Source organism: Mus caroli, unplaced genomic scaffold, assembly GCF_978045245.1.
Source record: "Mus caroli unplaced genomic scaffold, Mus_caroli_1 scaffold_18, whole genome shotgun sequence".
NCBI lineage: Eukaryota > Metazoa > Chordata > Mammalia > Rodentia > Muridae > Mus > Mus caroli.
In genome coordinates this window covers 23534498-23556386 of record NW_028227273.1, presented here as the reverse complement: position 1 = coordinate 23556386, position 21889 = coordinate 23534498, and the positions used below count along the sequence as shown (strand labels likewise).

Below are 21889 nucleotides of genomic sequence, written 5' to 3'. Positions count from 1 at the left end.
AAGGCGGTGTGCATGTTGATGGAAGCTGTCTCTTCTCTATTGCTATGTACAAGTAACACCTAGGGTAGCTGTGGCGCTCAGGTAAAGAGAAAAAAATAAACAGTCCACCCTAAGCTAAGAAAAGGTCCGGTCCTTCTCTCAAGCATAGGACACAAGGGTTTGCAGGTATTTTCTGAATAGTCCGCTTCAAAATGACATCAGGAAGACCTTGACAGCCTTTTGATTTTACAACTGAGTAACACGTTTCATTTCAGGTTATTCTAACAAAGTGTTCTCATCAACAAAACATCAAGGCATGTTCTACATACAGAAAGAGATGAAGAGGGGAAAAAAAACTAAAAAAGCACAACAACAATTTAAAATGTATTTATTATGTGTGTAGTATACGTGCACACTTGTAGTTCATGGTGCAACAACTAAGTTGTTGTTCTGAACTTGTAAAATAGATCAGAATTAGAACTGACAGATGTCCCAAACAGAAGGCTCAGTTGATATACTGTTACAGTGCTTTCTGCATACGTTCAAACAGCCTTACATCCTTAAAAAAAATAATAAATTAAAAAAAGGTGCTTTCTGTCCTAACTCTTAAACCAGAGACAACATGAAATAGCGTGATGTTTACTAATCATTGTTGTTCTGTCTCCCTGCCCTTACTTTACACGCTATAACTGTATTTATTTACTGATTTAATATTTCATCTTATTTCTAACCCTCACTGCACGTCTGCATGGGTTGTTATGCACAAGAGAGCAGGACCCTGCAGCCGGCAGGGACCCAGGTCTCCTGAGTAAGGTCTGGGAGCTGTGGGCTGGCCCAGCCTGAGTGCTTCAGCTGAGATCTGGGCCTCTAAAGAGAGTAGTGCATGGGCTTACTTACTGAGTCTTCTCTCTAGCCCAAAGGGCTGCTTTAAGTGATCAGTGTGCACAGATAGCCATCTGTCGGTGGATAAGGACACTGGCCACCAAACTAAAGGTGTGAGTGAGTGAATCACTGAGATGGCTTCTATCCTTCACATACATCAACAACTTAGTCTCTCCTTCACTACTAGAATTTTAGCATGTGTGACTCTTTTGACTTTTACCCTATTTCTGTTGGCGCAGAAGCCTATCTAAAACAATGGCTTCCTGTAATATATTTAATAAAGCCAACATTAAAACTGCAAGGTGATAGATATACAAAGTAGCTCTGGCAAGATGCTGAGATCTGCTTTTGCTGTCTCTCCCATAACATGAAAAGTTTTATTATTAACGCAAATACAAAGAAAAGATGAATGTAAGAGGAGGCCAAGTCAACAAAAAAACAAAACTCAGGCCAAGAGAAAACTCCATTCATAGTTACAACCATGAAAAAAAGTGAGAAATCAAACTTGTCACAGATACTACCCCAAAGTGATAATGCCCGCAGACCCTTAGGTCCTGGGTCTCTACTTTCCAACACTAACAGATGTCTTACCATCTTGTCTAGCACAGATGAAAAGAAAGGTGCACTGAATTAGAGGCCTGAGACAAGAGTGGGTAAGGAAAGAAAGAATGCTAAAGACAGTAAGAGGCGGAGCACAAAGCATGTAGGGATGAAGACCCCTTCATGCTCCATTCCTATCCCAGGCTGTCCCTCCACTAGTCAGGAACCAGCATTAGCTGTTGTAAGGAAAAAGACTGAAAATTACCCTCTGAGGGAACTACGGTGGCCAAGGACTGCACTGCTCACCGCACAGTCACAGTCTCTCCAAGTCACAGTCAGATTCTTCGAGCCCACAATGAGTCTTGGAGCAGACATGTGCTTACCCAGTAGAGAGTAAGCCATTAGAAGAAATAAAATGCAAAGGCTCCCAACTGCTCCGGAAGTCTGGTACTACAACCACTCTAAAGATGATTCCCATGGCAGAAGTAGTCACAAGCTGTAAGTGTGAGTGCCCTTGCCTGGTGTCTTTGCTGTGCAGACCACAGAGCTGCTGACACACACTTTACACACAGACCTGCTGTGTGTGCCTCTGGAACTTGCCAGGGCACTGCCTTTCACCTCTGTCTGCTTAAAGCTCCCCTGAGGGGATTCCAGCCCTCCCACTGATGTGTAGCTCTGTATGTTAGGGTCATTCACTTCTCTCTTCATTACTTCTGATTTCTCTTGTTCTGCCTACTCTTCACGTACTTCAATGCCTTCCCACAATACCTAGCTCTTCCTGGAGTTCCACACCTAATGATTTGTTTTAAACAAGCAGAGAACCATTAAAGTTATAGCTATCACTAATCCACTATTTCCAACAAAATCATTTGAAAGGCATAAATTTAAAAAACATCGAAACAAAAAGTACCAAAGTGTCAGATTTTTTTTTCTGACTTTGCAAATTTCCTTAGCAGGTTGCCTGTAATCATATGATGACTTTATCATTTATTCAATAATAGAACATTTCTTTTGCATCCATCTTTGTTTTCTGGACTGGAGAGGAGGATTTGGTTGTAATTCTCTTTCCTGGCCATGCAATACAGAAGAGAGAATAAAGGAACCTCACAAATGAAGATGGAGGAAGGATGAGAGAATAACAATTATAAAAGCCAAGGAATAGTCAGGTAGGCACGGCAGTGCATGCCTGTAACCCTAATCCTCAGGAGGCACACGCAGGAGGATCATACAAGTTCAAGACCAGCTGGATCTACTTAGTAAGCTCAACCAATACCATATAACTAAGACTGTTTCAAAAAAATGAAAAGAAACAGTGTCTTCCATGTTCAAACACAAGCTCAGTTACCTGGGTGTGTGGGCAATGGAACTCGGGTCCTTGAGCTTACAAGGCAAGTAGTTTATTGGCTGAACTATCCTCTAGACTCCAGCTATTATCACTACGCAAACAGCAGCAACTAAAAGAACTGCCATAGAACAACACATCATGCTTGCAAAAAGTAAATGGAGTAAGACCCCAACTTATATACAACATTGCAGCCTCAGAGGATGGCCTGGGACCAAATAAATCCCCTGGAATCATAATGCCAATGCTACTAAAAGAACTGCCATAGAACAACACATCATGCTTGCAAAAAGTAAATGGAGTAAGACCCCAACTTATATACAACATTGCAGCCTCAGAGGATGGCCTGGGACCAAATAAATCCCCTGGAATCATAATGCCAATGCTAAATGTATATAACTTACACATGAAAGAGCAAATACTTAACAAATACAAAAACACAATACAAATAAATCTTTCAATTACCTTGCTTCAAGAACTGGCTCAATATCAGACAATAGTTGGGTAGTATGACCAAATTCATCCTGTAACTCCAGAGGAATATTAAATGGAACTCCAACACGGAAAGGAGAGTCCAGAAGACCAAACGAAAACTTTTCTGGCTTGCCCTCTTTAACAAAACAAATGGGAAAAGAAATTAATTACCTAGTAATTTATCTAATTTATAAAACTCTATCTAATTTATTTACTAATTTGTTGAAGGTCAGAAATAGATCTATTTATGAGGGAAATAATGAAGATGGCAATTTAAATCTGTGGAAGGACTGGAAGATGGCTCAGTAGTCAAGCATCTCACTGCTCCTGCAGAGGACCCAAGTCTGTTCCCAACACTTCTGTCAAGTAGCTCACAGTGCCAGTAACTCCAGTTTCAGGGTATCTGGTTCCCTCACCTGGCCTCCGTAAGCACTTGTACATATACCCACGTACTTATATGTAATTAAAAATAAAACAAACACTTAAAAAAAAGTTGTGCAAAAATTTAACTAGTACCATCAGACAAAATGTGGAAATAAGTATAGAAATCAAGGGATAAATATCAAAGTGTTTCTTTAATTTTATTCATACTATTATCATTGAAACAGTCTCACTATGTAGGCTGCCCTTCTATCTAACTTCCAAAGGCTAGATTATAGATAGGAATATAACATGCCAAACCTAAAATTGTTTTTAATGCTGTCAAATTATAAGATTATAATGAAGGGTGCCTATGCCCTTAATAAAGAATCTCTAAAATTAAAACATGATTTTCATAAACTATACATGGATTTGATGAGCTTTTGACAAGAAAATAACAAAAGATAACTGTAACATACAATGAGACACTAAAATCCAAGGGGAAAATGATCTATTTGTACTGCCTCAATTATTTAGTGTAGACACTTACACATTCCTGTGTGCACATATTCAGAGTGCTAAGAACCAATTCAGCCTTGAGTACACTCTATCACTGAGCTTCGATTCTATCCATGAACTATTGATTCTCAAAGTGTGATCTCTAGGCTACCAGTTCCAACTGTCCCTTGGAATTAACTGGAAATAAAACTTAAGAATCCATCCTTAAACATGCTGAATCAGAAACTATTATAGCGAGGTCTAGTGACACAGATATTCAGGAAAATGTCTAGCTAGAATAATTCAAGGTTAGCCTAGGCACCTTATTGAGATCCTGTCTAAAAATAAAGATCACTGGAGATATCTGGAATCTGGTGAGGGTTTGCCAAGCATCCATGAGGCTGTAGATTCAATGTGCAGTACAAACAAGCACACATGAAGATATTCTTAAAGTAACACTCAGGAGGCTGTGCTTTTAATAAGCCCATCAAGGTGGTTCAGTTACATACTCAAATTTGAGAAGCACAACTTCAAACTAATAATAAAATAAGCCCTGTGAATAAAAAAGCTTTCAGACGACACACAATGGGCCAGTACAGAAGCAGCTCATACCTAAAAGTTAGACAAATTGCTTAGCCACTAATTTTGCTCTGTAAATATTGAGATCAGATGAAATTAGCTTGTAGGAAATGAATTTTATGTCTATTGTTAAGTTCTACACATAGCTTTTGAGATTTCTTGGTTATTAACCCTAAAGAAACTAACAAAAAGCTTTATTTTTGGTCAAAAAATTAGAACCTAAAAGGTTCAACAGAAAACTGCTTAAAAATCTAACAAATCCACACCATGAACTGATGCCCAGAACAAGAATTGATTTTAACAAATAAAACCTTGGGCCTGGGGAGATGGATCAGTGGTTAATGTGAGGGCCCAAGTTGAATTCTCAGCACCCACATGGCTGCTCACAATCACCTGTCACTCTAGACACAGGCTTCAAAGCTTTCTTCTGGCCTCCATGAACATCAGGTACAAACATGGTACACAGATGCATGCAGGAGAAACACCCATACATATTAAGCAATTAGGAAAAAAAAAGTCATCTATTGGTCCTTCTAACTTAAAAAACCACAGCACGCAAACTTCTTTTAAAAACAACAACAACAATAAAAAACCCTCATAATAATGATACTGCAGATTTTATGAGACCTAAATCTACAAAACAAACAAGAAAAAAAAAAGAAACTAGTAAAAACATGAACACTGAAGACCACATACTCAAATGTAACTGAGCATTAGTGGAATAGGCTAAGATCATTATATCCTTAAATACCTGCAAAATCACACAACAGTATATTCAAGCAATAATCAAACTGAAACACAATTGAAAGATTTGTTGAAATTGGCCTAAGTTCTCCAAATCACTGTTTCTCAGCACAGAGAACTGTCACATGTCTCTCAAATCCCCAGCAAAAGATGGCAGGCCTACGCTCTGTGGACGTGTGAAACTGACTATGCACGTAAGGAAAAGCACTGTCAAGAAAAGAACTACGATCACTGCAGGCTCAGAGGAAAGGGATCAATCCACAGGATGGGAGGAGGATTCTTTACAAAGGTAGTAACACAGAATGGCTCAACAGGATGAAAAGACTCAATATTAAGCAGAGAAATGTAAACCAATCTCAAGTAATAAACAAACAAAAATAAACAAACAAACAAATAAAAGCAAGAGATGAAAAGGAGAGAAAATTAATTAGTACAACTGTCTGGAAACCCAGTATTTTCATATTAGATATTTTTTAAAAATAGAAAATTAAGTATTTCAAGGAAAATAAAACATGTTTCAAAACTAAAGTGTATAAACTACAGAGCAGCTGATAAAAATAAATCTATAATCATGAAACTCAGAACTTCAGAAACTGAGGGAAAAACTTCCCCAAACACCTGAAACTATTCAAAGATTTAAGAATCAGAACAGCTGTAGTCTATGCAAAGGATAAAACTAATTAAATAAAATTTTAAAAGATGTCTTCAGAATTAAGAAAGTACAGGGATGACTAAGCACTTTTATAACCATTTATAAATCAAGATGTTTACTCAATTATGTGTCTTTTATTGGCAGACTGAAATACTGTGCTGGAGCTGGAGAGATGGTTCAGCGGTTAACAGCAATGACTGCTCTTCCAGAGGTCCTGAGTTCAATTTCCAGCAACCACGTGGTGGCTCACAACCATCTGTAATGGGATCTGATGCCCTGTTCTGGTGTGTCTGAAGACAGCTGCAGTATACTCATATACATAAAATAAATTTAAAGAAACAAAACAAACAAACAAAGAAATACAGTGTTTTGCTTACCTTTAACAGAAAATTTAATTACTTTGGACGGTAGTGATCTTCCTGCATAGGTATCTGCATTACTTTCATTCAATACGACTTGTAATTTCAATGTGTAATTACCCAGTTTCTGGATATTTTCTGGATAAGTGAAGAAAAATTAAAAACTGTGTCAACATATACTGATTTATAATTTTCTTTTTCAGGTATTCAGGGATCTCACAAGACTACCCAGCCTGTTCCTAAGCCAGTACACTCAAGTGGTTGTTCTCACAGCTGAGTTCCCTAAGGAGTTACTATAGATAAAAACCACAATGCATGGAGTTTGGGTGTAGTGGTGACGGGGATCAAACCCAGGGCCTCAGCCATGGCAGGCAGGCATGGTAGGGGTTGGAGAGGTAGCTCAGCAGTTACTACCACTTGTTGCTCTTTGCAGAAGGATCAGGTTTAGTTCAAAACCATCCATAGCTTCAGTCCCAGGGGATTTGACACTACTCTTCTGGTCACTAGGCATGCACAGGATATACATACATATATGCAGACAAAACACATGAAAACTATTTAATCTAAAAAGTAAAAAATAAAATTCAGAGTAACTCACCCATTTTTTTAAACCAGTAAGGCCATTTCCCTCCATGCTGACTGATATGTGAAATGATTTCTTTATTTCCACTTGAAGCTTGATTTAAAAAAAACAAAAACAGAAACGGAAACAGAAATACCGCCTTGAAAAACTGAGTATAAAATGAAATTATGAAGTGTCACACTAGCATCAAATATAGTTATACTTATTTGCTGTTTTGAAGCTTCAAACCATATAATACTATCTTATGCAAATGAACAAAACTAGCAAAAGCCTTTATTATTTAGCTCATTATAAGTGCTTTCATGTGAAGAATGCATGAATGCGTCAGAAGGAAGCACCTCTAGAGTGAGATACACAGTCCTTCCTTGTGTGCATCTTCTGGAATACGTGCCCAGAAGCAGCACTGATGGATCATATGGTCCCTAATTTTGGCATTTTGAAACCTTCTGCAATTACTTCCATAATGTGTGTTACTTTACAATCCTAGCAGCAAGTCAGGGCCTGTCCTTTTCACATGCTCACCGCATAAATAAATGGTGCTTGCTTTCTTGATGACAGCCACCTTGCTGTGGCATTCGTTGTCAACGCATTTGCATTTGCATTTCCCTGGTGGCTGAGGACGCTTCAGGATATTTGTCATTTGTTTTCCTTCTTTTGAGAACTCTATATTCTGCTCCTTAGTCTAATTTTGTGTGTGTGCTTTCACTGTTAAGTCTTTTGAATCCAAGTTATACTCCAGATGCTGATCCTGTCAGATGTGTGCCTGGTAGAGTTTCTCTGTCATCTGTAGACCAGCTCGTCACCTGTTTCTTTGACCATACAGAAGCTTGTCTTTACCGTTAGGCCCATCTGTGACCTCTGGCCTCACCTCCTGAGTGCCTAAATCATCACTCAGGAGTCTTCACTTGATGCTTCTGGTCTGTCAAGGCCTTGGATTCACTTGGAGTGGATTTCTATGCACAGTGAGGGATAAGGATGTGACGCATGGTTCTATAGTCAGAGATCCAGTTTTCCCAGCACCAGTTGTAAAAGAGGTAATCTTTCTGAGGAAAAGATTATTTTTTGGCATCTTTACAAAAAAAAAGAGTCTAGATCTTATATTCTGTTCCGTTGATCTACACATGTGTTTTTGTGCTTGCTGTTTTTACTATTATTTGTTTAGAGACAGGGTCTCTCTATGTAACCCTGCCTGTCCTGGAACTCATTATATAGACTAGGATGGCCTCAAACTCACAGAAATCTCTGCCTTTGCACCTCTGCCTCTGGGCATCTCATCCACTGGGATGAAAGGCATGATGAACCTCTATGCCCAGCGAGACCTACTCTTGATCGGAGGTGCTTTCTGTGTTTCCAAATGAATTTTCAGATACCCTTTTGTGATTCTTGAAGAATAGCACTGGTATTTTTCTGGGTTGCATGAATCCACTGGCTGCTTTTGGTAAGCCACTCTTCTTCACAGTACTGAATCTTTCAATCCATAAACATAGCAGTTCTTTCCATCTTGTAGTGTGTTCTTCAAACTTCACTCTTAAAAACTTTAAAAATTCTTACTTGAGTAGGTTTGACTCATCTCATGGATGGGATGGTCCCCCTGATTTCCTCCTGAGCCTGTGTCTTATCACAGGTAGACAGATACTCACACCTCTGCCACACTGACTTTTATCCTCTCACTTCATGAGTCATCATCAGGTCTAATTTTTCTAGTTGAGTTCTTAGACCTTCTTATGAGTAAAATAATTACCACCTGCAAAAAGGGGATACTCCTCTTTGTCTATCTGTACCCCTTTCATGTCCTCTTGTCACACTGAGGTAGCTAAGGCTTCCAGCATGTTGATTAAGGGTGGAAAAAAAGGGAGTATCTTTGACTTGTTCCTGATTCTAGTGGAACCCCTTTGAGTTCTTTCACATTTAATATAATACAATGGGCTGGAGACGGCTCAGCAGTTAGGAGCATATTCTGTCTTAATAAAGGACTAGAATTTGAATCCTAGTACCCACAATGTGAGGTTCATATGCCCTTGTAATTCCAGCTACAGGATTCAAAACCCTTTTTTGGCCTCCACAGGCACATGCATGCACTCACTCAGAAACACACACAGACACATAAATAAAAATTAAGCCTTTTAAAAATAATATAATGTTGGCTCTTGGTATATTGACTATAGACTTTACTAGGTTGATGTATGTTCCTTCTTTTTAAGTTTCTTCAGGACTTTTCTATCATAAAATGATATTGTTAATAATCTTTTGTAATCTGTTAAAATGATCATGTATTTTCTACCCTTAAATCTATTCATGTTATATATTAAATTTACTGATTTGTATATGTTGAATGATCCAGGTACCCCTGGAATAAAATCTATTTGATCATGACTAATGATCTTTTTTATATTTTCTTAAGTTTAGTCAACAAATTATTTGCTGAAAATTTTCACCTGTATGTCTATTGGGGAGATTTGTCTATAATTTTCTTTTTCTGTTATATCTTTATCCAGTTTTGATGTCAGAGTAATATTGTATTTTTAAAAACAATCTGGCAGTGTGGCTTCTTTTCCTGATATATTCAATAATTTAAGAAGCATTGATGTTTGTTCTTCTCTTAAGGTTTGGTAGAACTCATCAGTGAATCCATCTGAGCCTAGAATTATCAATCAGGAATTCTTTTCTACCCTTCAAATCAAGATTTAAAGTTTACTGGATCAGGCACAGTCACACACGCCTGTAATCCCAGCATTTAAGAGGCAGAGGCAGACGGATTTCTGTGAGGGAGGGGAACCTAGCCAAGTAGGGTTAATAGCCAGGCACAAACAACAACAACACAACAACAACAACAACAAATCCAAGCTGTACCTGAGTAAAAGTCTCTAAAGAGAGCTTCTCAGACTATACAACTAGCTACAGCAAGCTATATATGAGAAAAGGACTTAGAGGAGACTGAACCAGGCCAAGGATCAAGAACTGTGTAAGAGGGCTCAAAGCTATTCAACACGCGTTTAACACACATCAAACTCCACACATTCCTCCTCCTCCTCCTCCCTCACTGAGCATTACTATGGAGCACTAATTCACTGTAATTTCAAATTTAAAGAAAGACTGTAGTGTCCCCCAGCCTGAAGCGGGCTGGTGCAGACCTTGTTGCCACTGAGGTGGGGCCACCTGCGGTGCAGCTTTCTGTGAAGTGTCAATTGTCCTGAGATTCTGCTACCTGTCTTCCTGAGACAGTCCTGAATAAGCAACAGCCTGGCAACCAAGTGCTGACAGCATGGCGACAAAGCACCAAGGATGGACTGGAGGGCGGGGGGGGGGGGGGGTCCCCCTTTTAAGCACAGTCTCTTAGTAAACTTGCGGGCCTTGATCAAAGACAATTTGTCTTGGCCTCATGCTCCTCTCCCAGTCTAAGTCTCTTTCAGCCCCAGCCTGCCTTCCAGGAGAACCCGGTTCATGTAGGCTGGGCCAGCCTCCTACTACAAAAGACAACAAAAAAAAATGAATGAAATCTAACCTGCATACTGCCTTTCCCATGAATTTTAAATAATATATTAGGAAGAATGATTACTCAGAATAAAAAGATATATCATTTTACAATAACGCAAGCAAAGAACATAATGAAAGTGTTACAAAAGAGATGGAAAGTAAGTTTAATTAATAGTCAAGCAGTTAAAGGAACCATCTTACCAGTACTAAAAGCAGGACACTTAGCCATGTTCTTGATTTAATATTCAGAAACATGGATTTCCTATGAAATACTGATTCTTGCCTTATGAATCAGGAACAACTGACGTAAGTCCAATTAAACTTCCTAGATAATCTCCAACTTATAGAAAATAAAAATAGTAGAACAAATTAAATGACATTACTACCATTGTGGCATAATGAAAAACAAAGCCGTATCATGAGCATCTAGAGTCTGTCTTTAAGACCCCATCCTAAAGACAAATACAATTCGTAGATGCTCAAGCCTCTTTTATAAAATCAGATATCATTTATGCACAATGGAGGCACAATTTCCCATATATGTTTCATTCTTTGGCATTTTTTTTTTTGTTTTGTTTTTAGACAGATGTTAAAATGTAGCCCAGTCTAACCTGGAACTCACTACATTGGCCATGGTGGCCTCAAACTTGCAGTAATTCTTCTGCCTCAGCTTTCCAAGTGCTGAGAATGCCAGAATAAACAAGCATAGTGGGTTTGTCCATATACTTTAAGTCATTCTTAGACTACCTGCAATCCTCATACAACATAACTAGTGCATAAATACTTTATACTCTATTTTTTAAAACAATGATGAGGGGGAGGTAGGATGTTCAGTACAGATGCAACTTTCCTTCCAAATCTTTTTATCCTGCAGGAGTATAGATGGCTTAGTAGGTACCAACACTTGCTTTACAAGTATCAGGACTGAGTTTGCATCATGAGCACCATGTCAAAAGCAAAGGACACATGCAAAGACAGGGGAATCCCAAGGGCTGGCTGAAATGTCAAGTAAACGTTTCCAGTGAGATTCCTGTCTCGAGGCACTATGAAGATAGACACAGACATACACACACACACACACACACACACACACCCCTACACATCCTTCTTACCCTTAGTTGGTTAAATAAAGAGATGTGAAAGTAGATGACAAATTTAACCTGACAGTTGGGTAAAAACCATACAACACTGTGCTATGTAGTTAGCCAGCCATTTACTAACAGCAGAGTTAGCTCTGCTCTGCAGGGCAAATACTTGTAGGACCATGAAAGGCAGTCTAGTTCCTGGTTGAGCAAAGGCTAGAAACCCTGGTGACCCTCAAGGGATGGAAGGCCCTGTTCCTGGGCACCGGGCTACTGTCATGTAGCTACAGCCCCCCACAGCCCTCCATAGATTTGTGGCCATCAGTCAAATAAGGGCAATGCCCCAAGCCCCTCCACAGGTAGAGAATGTGACCTGTGGTAGACTCAAGACAGATCTCCATTTTAATGAGGTACCTAAAGGCCCGGAGGACTTAGCCAATAAACTCTCCTAACCAGATGCTCCTCTCTGCAAAAGGTATTTAACTTCAGGCCCGCCCTGAGAAGTGGGCTATGGTTTTACTCATCCACTTTCTGCCATGACAGTAAGTGCCTTCAAACCATGGATTACCTCTTTCTCGTGGGGATCCATGGGAAGCGGTGGAGGCCTTTGCCTACAGAGCCTCTGTCTAATCTCCCATAGAAGGCCTCTCTGTGCTCCCAGTCAAACCTAAGCCAAATTCAGGCCAGCTGCCCAATGACAAGCCAAGGACTCTACCCCCAGGGACCAGCCATAGTGCTCCCTTCTTTTCCCCCTTGGCCCCAGGCTAGATCCAGCCCATGGGCCCCACTTGGGCCCCGACTCCATTCTCAGCTCTTCTGCAGCATCCAACGGCACCGGGGTGTCCGAGAGCCTGAAAACTAGATGAGTCTGGCCTCATCGCAGGCCTGGGGACCCTTGAGCCAACTCCAGCTATCCTGAGCCTCAGACTGTGCTCCCCCACCCCAAGAACATTGTCCCCATGGCTTCCCTATGGCCTGCTACATCTTAAGGTAAGTACAGTCAAACTCCCCGGCATCCTGCCTCCCCAAGAGGCTGTGCCCTGTGGGGGACCATTAACCCAGGGGCTCCTGGAACTCAACACCCATACTAGTAGTGGGTTATGCAACCACCTCTGTAGGGAGCACATATGGGGTTAACTTTGGCTGACTTCTTGCTTGAGATTAATCATGAATGAGTCTGCTGACATCTGTCTTTTAGTTAAGACATGCATTACATTCTCCAAGTTCCTCTGCTTATGCATATGTTCTTGAGATACTGTCTAAGCCTGAAGAAAATGGCCTTGGTCAAACATAGATACCGTGTACCATAAACTTGCCATGTAAGCATTTGTGGTTATGGTTTAACTTCCTAGAACTGGTCATGCTTTGTGTTGCTTGCCTTTAAAGGACACTGAGAGAATGTACTTGGTGTGAAGTATTTATTGTTAGCTCTCCTGAACTCTAATCTCTTTGACTCTTTCCAATCCTCACTCCCCACTTTGTGGTTTTCCCGGTTGGCTGACTGGTAGGTGGTGCCCAACATGGAGCTTTACTGGGGGGTAGGGGGGAGGCACGACACAGTGAAAACACCCCTGGAAGTGGTGAACTCTGGAAAAGTGAACGTGTTGGAGGCTTTTGGATAAGAACAGATGTCTTAGGTGTATATTTCAGCAATTGGTTCTGTTGGCTTGTGGCTTTGCTATCCATGGTATTGTGTAGTATAAAACAGCTAAGAAAAATACTCATTGCTGGCATGGTATTGACCTATAACCCTCCCATATCTGTCTCATTTCTCCTTTCTGTCTTTTCTATCTTTAATCATTGCTCTCCCCTCCGAGGCTGATTGACTTGTGCTGGCAGGAAGGTACAAGTAGTACCTGAACAGCCTAAAATTTTTTTAGGTTCTAAAAAATCCTAGGTTTGATCAAATGACTTCTTTCCCAACTCCTGGAAATGTACTCCACATTCCTAGAAACACTCATAGGGATTTGCAGATTAGATTTCTTTTTTCAAGCAATAAAAAAATTCCTTATTCCTTGAGTTTTGGGCACTTAGCCATTCCTCAGTTGGGTTGTCCCACCTGGCGTTTTGGAAGAACACATCTTAATTTCTATTTTGTAACTTTAACCAAATTCTCTGTATTAACCATATTAAAGACATAAAAAATTAAAGACATTCGATTTTTTCTTACTTATTTACAAAGGCCCAAGTTAATCTACATACTTACTGTGCAGTATGACTTTAAGTTCCACCAGCAGCTTCTTTGACCCTCCATGACTTGTCCCTGGGAGCTTCTGCATTGCTTCCCCCTTTTTGTTTAGAATTTCAATTCTTAATGCACCTGTGAGCCCAAAATGACAAGAAAGGCTGTCATAATTACCCACTGGGAATCTGGAAGCTCTTTGTGCTGCATTTTAATATTTTACAGTTTTCTATATGTTAGAAGTAGACAACTAAAAAAACCAAAAACACCAATAGACAAAACCAATGGGAGGGGATATTAGAAAACAACGTACCGATTGGTGTTCCAGCAGGCCTAACTTCATTTGGCAATAATTCATCTCCTTCAGGCCAAGTTACAGACAATCTATCAGGGAGCCTATTATAAAATGAGCATATTAATGCTTTCTGAATTCAGTTATTGACAGCATTAACTAAAAATATGCAAATCATCAGAATATCAGGTACTACTGATACATTTTTAAAAGTTAGGCCTACTCTTACTTTGCCTAATAAAAAGCCAAAATAAAAATATATCTTGATATTAACACTTAGATGTCTTTCTTAATTTATAGTATAAAATACCTTTTAAAGAAAAAATAAAATATTCTACTCAGAAATTAAATAGCATTATTACCTTAATTCAAAAATAGAAATTTAATTTTCTTTCTTTTTTTGTTTGTTTGTTTGTTTGTTTGTTTGATTTTAAAGTGATGGTAGCAGGGCCCTCTCTACCACCTCTCTACATTAATACATGCTGTCCTGGAACTTACTATATAGCTCAGGCTGGCCCTCAATGTCCCGCCCCAGTCTTCTGGGGGACCATATGCTACTATCTTACTAGCTACTAGTTTTTCACTGTTCTTTACTTCTTAGAAAGTAGTGCTAGTTTCCTCTAGCTAAGCTACACAAAACTATTCTAAATGCCTCTGTCAAGGTATACATAGATGTGACACTTTAGACAAGATTTCATCTTTTCCTACAAATCTAGGTTCCTGTCTAACTATAACTCTCAATATTTAACATCAAAGAGTTTACCTCAGGGCACATGGCACATACAAAAATACTGAATAGCACTACAACCTTCGATTAAAATGTTTTGGGTTTTTTTGGTTTTTTTGTTTTTTTGTTTTTTTGAGACAGGGTATCACTAAGTAAAACTGGTTGGCTTGGAACTGGCTACATAGCCCAGGCTGGCCTGGAACTGTAGAGACTGGCCTGCCTCTGACTCCCCTATATGCTACAGTGCCCAGCCCAATTCTTATATTGTTTAGACTTGTATCTTGAAATTTAACTTACCTTGCCATTTCATCTTCTACATATTTCCTAATTGTTTTCTCGGCTACTGTCCTATCCAGCTTTGCAATGGGCACAGTTTTTATTTCATCATACAGTGCCTGGGGTTCCTGAATAAAAATTTACACCAACATTGCAAATAAAACAATTTAAACTTAGTTACAAAGCTAGGTGCCTTAGTTACTAAACAACCTAATTACTTCCTCATCAATCTAATCCTAGTTAAGTATGCAAATGAGAGTTAACTATTCTTAAATATTTAACTGTTTACTTCACTTTTAAAAATCTAACTTTAAAACCATATTCCTCTGTGCACACACAGAATGGGTATGTAGACACGTGTGGAGGTCAGAGAACAAACAACTCTTGGAGACTGCCTTCTTCTCTACCTCTAGTGACTGTTCTCACTTTTTATTTGACCTATATAATCCTAACAAAATTCAAATAAGAAGAAACAGTGTAAGGAGATAAAAATGTTTTTAATCTTGAAATAGAATTCTGTCTAGGGATTATTTGTCTGTGAGCCTAACAGAAATTTGCCTTTTACAAAAGTACTATGCTATGGACATATAAATTAATATAGATTATTACAGACATTAAATATGGAACAGAAAATTATGCTGACAGCAATCACTTCCAAAATGCACGTGAATTTTAAAATATCATTATCTTTCCTCCACTATTACATAAGAGTGACTCCATGAGACTTTCACATACATAGCCATTTGCTTTCTTACCATGGCAATCTGAACTTCTCCTCCCGTAGCATACACTTCTCCATCATGATCACCATGAAGGAAAAACCTTACAATGCTTCCATAACAGAGAGGAAGTGTCTTGATCGTCTTGACCTAATATTTAGCATTAGATAGCAAATCAGTCTAGTAAGAACCACTTCACATAACTCACATGCATGTGAAAAATATGCTTATTAACGATTCCTACAAAAGCCAATGAGCACATGAATAAACAGCGAGGCTAAGCACTTACTCCAAGCAATTCTGTGCCGACAGGAGCTTCCTGCTTATAACCCCAACACTTGGGAGGTGAACGCTAGTTGCTCAGTTATAGGCCAGCCTAAAGCTACACAGTGACACTATCTCAAAACTCAAAATTGGAATCTCTTCCCTTGAAAAGGCAGTATCAGTTTCTCATTCAGAAATTCAAAACAAATCAGAAATCATTATAAGCTATTTTGATTCATCTATACATTAGGTAGCAGGACAAACTCCCCAACTTAATGGTTTATATTTTTCAGAACTGGTTATCTAAAAGACATTTACTCAAGTTCATGAAGAAGTTGAAAATGTATTACCCCCTTCTCCTGGCAACTCTTCCCTTGGCTGCATGGATACTGTGAGTTCTAGTTTCCTCCCACCCCATCAGACAGCCTTTCCGTCTTTGTCACCTGCTCCCTCCATCCTTGCTTCCTCTAGGGCTTAACTCTATGCTGGCACCCCACAGGAATGGAGGGAGTGGGTGTCCTTCTACCTTTGCAACTATTGAGTATATCCAAACTCCTTCCTCTTTTGAGGTTAACTCAACTGCTAGTTTTTTATCCAAAGAATTTTATGATTTGCTCTCTTCTTTCAAGTCCTAATATCACCCAGTGTCAGAACACTCTCTCCTTTCCTAACATCTTCTTTTCATTCAGATCATCTTCATCTTCTCTATGCTTACATGACTTCCATTTGTAGGTTAGACTATGCCAAAGAAGCAAGCACATCTCTGTCTCTATGTTCACAATGCATTTAAGAGCAACAAAAATAAATTATAACACATTGAAAAATGCTTTCACGCCAAGGGTGTAAGGTTAATGTTATGGGAAGAAATCATACTTTGCTAATGGAGCCTTTGGCAAATAAACAGAATAGTTAAAAAGACATAGAAATTATATATTAAAATTGCTCTTCTTTTCATTCTTTATTGGTTCCACTGAAACTTACATAAGCATTTTTGTAGTTAATAAACTCCAATACATCTATAATACCAGTCAATACTAAGAACTTAGTTTGGATGTAGTGAACCTACCAATTGGCCTGCTTTGTATATTTTCCCGTCCCATTCTATTGCTGAAAATGTTGCCCAGGGACCTTGCTTTTTAGTGGGAAGATCTGGACGGGTAATTATTCCTTTAAAAAGCGTGAATTTTATTTGTTTGTCATGCTTTTCATGACAATCCTTCAGCCATAAAGCAAATTCTCTGTCAATTTTCATTCTCTGCTCCTGTAAAAATTTAAAATATTCTATGAAATACAGATATTAATAGACACATTGAAGTTGTACAGGTTTATCATTCATCTTATTTTCCTTCTATATATCATACATGAGAAAACCTAGGTAAAAATTAAACTACCTTGCCATGTATTTTCTTATACAAACTTAGGAGATTTCGTAAAATTAAGGCATGTTTTCCTTTTATATCTTTTATTAATACAGATTTCTTTTATACAAAAAATGGAGCAAAATTTAAAATTAAAAAACTTAATAAGAATGAAGGAGGATAAAAAACTGTGTTATATGATGTACATGACTGATAATTTAAGGTTGGTAATTACCTATCTTTTAGCACCTAAGCATTAAACTTCTGAAAGAGTAGCACAGAGTAAATGTTTCTGAGGTATGTAGGTAGAAAGTGTATAATTAGTCTTATTAAACTTTGAAAACTTTCTTCACAATGGAATTGTTTGGGGTTGTTTCATTACCAGTGCATGGACTTTAATACTGATCAATCTTCAATCACCTTTAAGCTAAAAACATCCCATAATTATACCTACACGCATGCACACGCACGCACGCAAGCAAGCAAGCAAGCGCACACACGCGTGCGCGCGCACACACACACACACACACACACCAGTAACTCACAAAACAAGATGAAAATTAGTGGGTAGTGAGGTGACTCACTCAGTAAACACACTTGCCACCAAGCCTGGAAACCTGAGTCTCATCTTTAGAACTCACACAGTGGAAGGAGGTAACTGACTCCAGCAATTAATTAAACCCTTAAAGAGTAGTTCCTGTTCAGATCCCATGAAACACAATTCAATATATTTCTATTAAATGGAGATGCTGGATGATACCGAAGTTCCAATTTAAGATCTAATAAAGCTGGGCACGTGTGGCACATGCCTGTAATTCTAGCACTTAGTGGGTAGGGGCAGTAGGACCAGGAGTTCAAGGCCAGACTAGGCTATAAAAGGTTTGAGGCAAGCCTGCCTATGTAAGACTATCTGGGGGTGGGAGAGCGAATATCTCATAAAGGTGGGTAAATTTTACCCATAATATTCAAATATGATTAAACAAATTTATTAAGAGAAATTACTCAGCTGTTAAATTCACTTGCTGCTCTTTGGGTGGGTCACTGCTTATAAATCCTGATGCTCTCCTTTGGCCTTGGTGGGCATATGATTTCACACACAAACATATGCACACATATACACACACAATATTGAAATGTTTATTCCAGCAAACATAGATTATTTAAACATAGTAGACTTTTGAGTAAATGAATCTAAAATATATATTTATTTATATATTTTATATATATAAATCTAATATATATAGACAATATAAATCTAAAATCTAAAATATATATATTCTCATATACATCTGGTCTTATTTAAAGAGAAATCATTGACAAATATTCAAAGCTTGACACTTAAAAAGCATACCTGTCCATTTAAGATTCTTGTAAAGAGGGTGTTCTTATCTTTCAATTTCAGCTCAAGATCCATAAATGTCAGTTTATTTGTGCTGACCTGAAATTTGTCGTTAGTGAATAATGCACCAGATATTCTATTAAAGCACTCAATTGGGACAAGCCCTCTCTTCTTAGGAGGAGCACACCAGTCAAAGCTGGAACAGAAGAACATTATTGGTCAGTAAAAAGATTAGGTTGATAGATGCAACCCAGACTACTATACCCAGCAAAACTTTCAATCACAATAAATGAAGAAAGAAAAACACTGTACTATAAAAGCAAGTTTAATCAGTATCTATTGGCAAATCCAGCTCTATAGAAGGTACCAAACAAACAAAAACAAAGACAAAAAAACAAACAAACAAAAAAATCCTTCGGGGCTGGAGAGATGGCTCAGTGGGTAAGAGCACCCAACTGCTCTTCCAAAGGTCTGGAGTTCAAATCCCAGCAACCACATGGTGGCTCACAACCATCTGTTAACGAGATCTGACTCCCTCTTCTGGAGTGTCTGAAGACAGCTACAGTGTACTTACATATAATAAATAAATAAATCTTTAAAAAGAAAAAAAAAAGAAGTTAAAAAAAAAATCCTTCAACCTGAAAAACTCCTACACCCAAGAAAACACAAGGAATAAAACATCCCTAACCAGCAAACCAAAAAAGAGGGGAACCCACACATAACAACAACATAAGAAAAAGTAATAAACGCTGTTCACTGATCTCTCAACATCAATGGTCTCAATTTCCCAGTATAGGGAAACTAAAACACAGACTTAAGGGATGGATGTGAACAGGATCCATCCTTCTGCTCCATCAAAGAAACACACCTTAACATCAAGGACAGACATCAACTCAGGGTAAAATGATGGAAAAAGATATTCCAAGCAAATGAACCTAAAAAACAAGCTGATGAAGCCATAGTAATATCTGACAAAAATAGACTTCAAACCAAAACTAACCAGATGAGATAGAGAAGGACACTACATACTCAAAGGAAAAATTTACCAAGAGGACATCTCAATTCTTAACATCTATGCACTAACCACGATGGCTTCCAAAGTCAATAAAACAAAACAAAACATTACTACAGCTACATACTGAACCTTACACAGTGATAGTGGGAGACTTCAATACCCAACTCGCACCAAGAGACAGATCATCCAGACAAAAATTAAACAGAAATGCTGAAGCTAATTGATGGCATAAACCAAATCAACCTAATAGATATTTACAGAACTTTTTTTCACTGAAACAAAAAAAAAAAAAATATATATATATATATATATATATATATATATATATATATATATAATCTTCTTCTCTGCCTTCCCTCCATGGAACATTCTCCAAAATTGACCACACACCTGGACATAGAGCAAATCTCAAAAGATACAAGAAAACTGATGCAAAATCAGCTATCCTATAAGACCGTCACTGATTTTAAAGCTAGATATCAATAACAATAGAAACAACACAACGTTTATAAACTCATGGCAACTAAACAACTCACTATTGAATGAAAAATGAGTCAAAACAGAAATTCAGAAGGAAATTTTAAAAGTTTTACAACTGAAAGAAATGAAGACACAATTTTTACCCAGGCTTTTGGGATATAATGAAGGTGATTCTAAGAGGCAAGACATAACATTAAGTGACAATCTTTAAAAAAAAAAAATTAGAGATCTCATACTACTAACTTAACACCATTCCAGAAATCTATAGAACAAAAAGAAGAAATCATACCCAAGAGGATTAGACAGCATAATTTAATATTTAAGAAATATTAAAATCAAGGCTGAAATCAATAAAACAGAAACAAAAATACAAAGATTCGATAAAACAGTTGATTTTCTGTAAGATTAACAAACCCTTGTCTAAATTAATTAAAAGACAAAAAGAATATCCAAATTAACAAAATTAGAAAGGAAAGGGGGGACAAAACAATAGACCATCCAGGAAATCCAGAGAGAATAAGGACATATCCAAACTCCACATTCCATAAAACTGGAAAATCTAAAAGAAAGGGTAATTTTCTCAATAGGTACCATTTACCAAAGTTAAACCAGATAAGCAATTTAAATAGATCTATAAACCCTAGAGAAACAGAAGCAGTCATTAAAAGTCTCCCAATCAACCAATTCTAAGGCAGATGGTTTTAGGACAGAATTCTACCAGACTTTCAAAGAAGAGCCAATGCCAATACTCCTAACAGTAGTCCACAAAATAGAAATAGGAGGAGTATTATCAGATTCATTTTATGAGGCCAGTTACCCTCATACCCAAAGGACAAACTGAACATAAATTACAGACCAAATTCCCTTTGTAAACATAGATGCAAAATACTCAACAAAATACTTGCAAACTAAATCCAAGAATATATCAAAAAGAGGTTTCATCCCAGAGATGCAGGGATGGTTTAACATATGAAAATCAGTAAATGTAATCTAACTTATAAATAAACTGAACAGGAAAAAAAAACCCACATTATCATCTCATTAAATGTCAAAAAAGTTTATGACAAAATCCATAAAAAGTGGATAAAAAGTGGAGAGATTAGAGATTCAACAACATACCTAAATATAATAAAAGCAGTTTATAGCAAACCCATAGTCAACATCAATTTAAATGAAGAGAAGCTCAAAGCAATTCTGCTAAAATCAGGTACAAGACAAGGTTAAGGTTGTCTACTTTGCTCTACTTATTCACTATAGTACTTGAATCTTAGCTAGAACAGTAAGACAACTCAAGGAGATCAATGGGATATAAAAGGATAAAGTCAACATATATGTATCTGCAGATGATGTGATAGTACCTTGTAGGTGATTTGAAAAATCTCACAGGGGAACTCATAGAGCTGATAAATACTTTTATCAACATAGCTGGTACAAAACTAACTCAAAAAACGACAATAAAAAACAGTAGCCCTCCTATATACAAATCACAAAGGGACTAAGAAAGAAATCAAGGAAACAACACCTTTCAAAATAGCCTCCAACAATATTTAATTGACTTGGGGGTATTTCTAATCAAGCAAGTGAAATACTTGTATGATAAAAATTTGAAGACACTTAATAACCTGGCAAAGATAACGGGATGGAAAGATAATTTAAAAAAAAAAAAAAAAAAACATGGCCATCCTACAT

The 21889-nt window shown here is 37.9% G+C and overlaps 1 protein-coding gene across 1 annotated transcript in view; it reads right to left on the bottom strand.

The window, feature by feature from the left end:
* Positions 1-21889, bottom strand: part of Smchd1 (structural maintenance of chromosomes flexible hinge domain containing 1) — a 122251-nt gene that overhangs the window by 60197 nt on the left and 40165 nt on the right. Inside the window, exons 12-20 of the mRNA XM_085833192.1 lie at positions 18718-18901; positions 17075-17269; positions 15781-15894; positions 15047-15153; positions 14044-14126; positions 13755-13868; positions 7008-7085; positions 6428-6547; positions 3209-3353 (exon numbers count right to left, since the gene is read on the bottom strand). Coding sequence (XP_085689318.1) covers positions 3209-3353; positions 6428-6547; positions 7008-7085; positions 13755-13868; positions 14044-14126; positions 15047-15153; positions 15781-15894; positions 17075-17269; positions 18718-18901 — 1140 coding nt within the window. The remainder of the gene's footprint in view (positions 1-3208; positions 3354-6427; positions 6548-7007; positions 7086-13754; positions 13869-14043; positions 14127-15046; positions 15154-15780; positions 15895-17074; positions 17270-18717; positions 18902-21889) is intronic.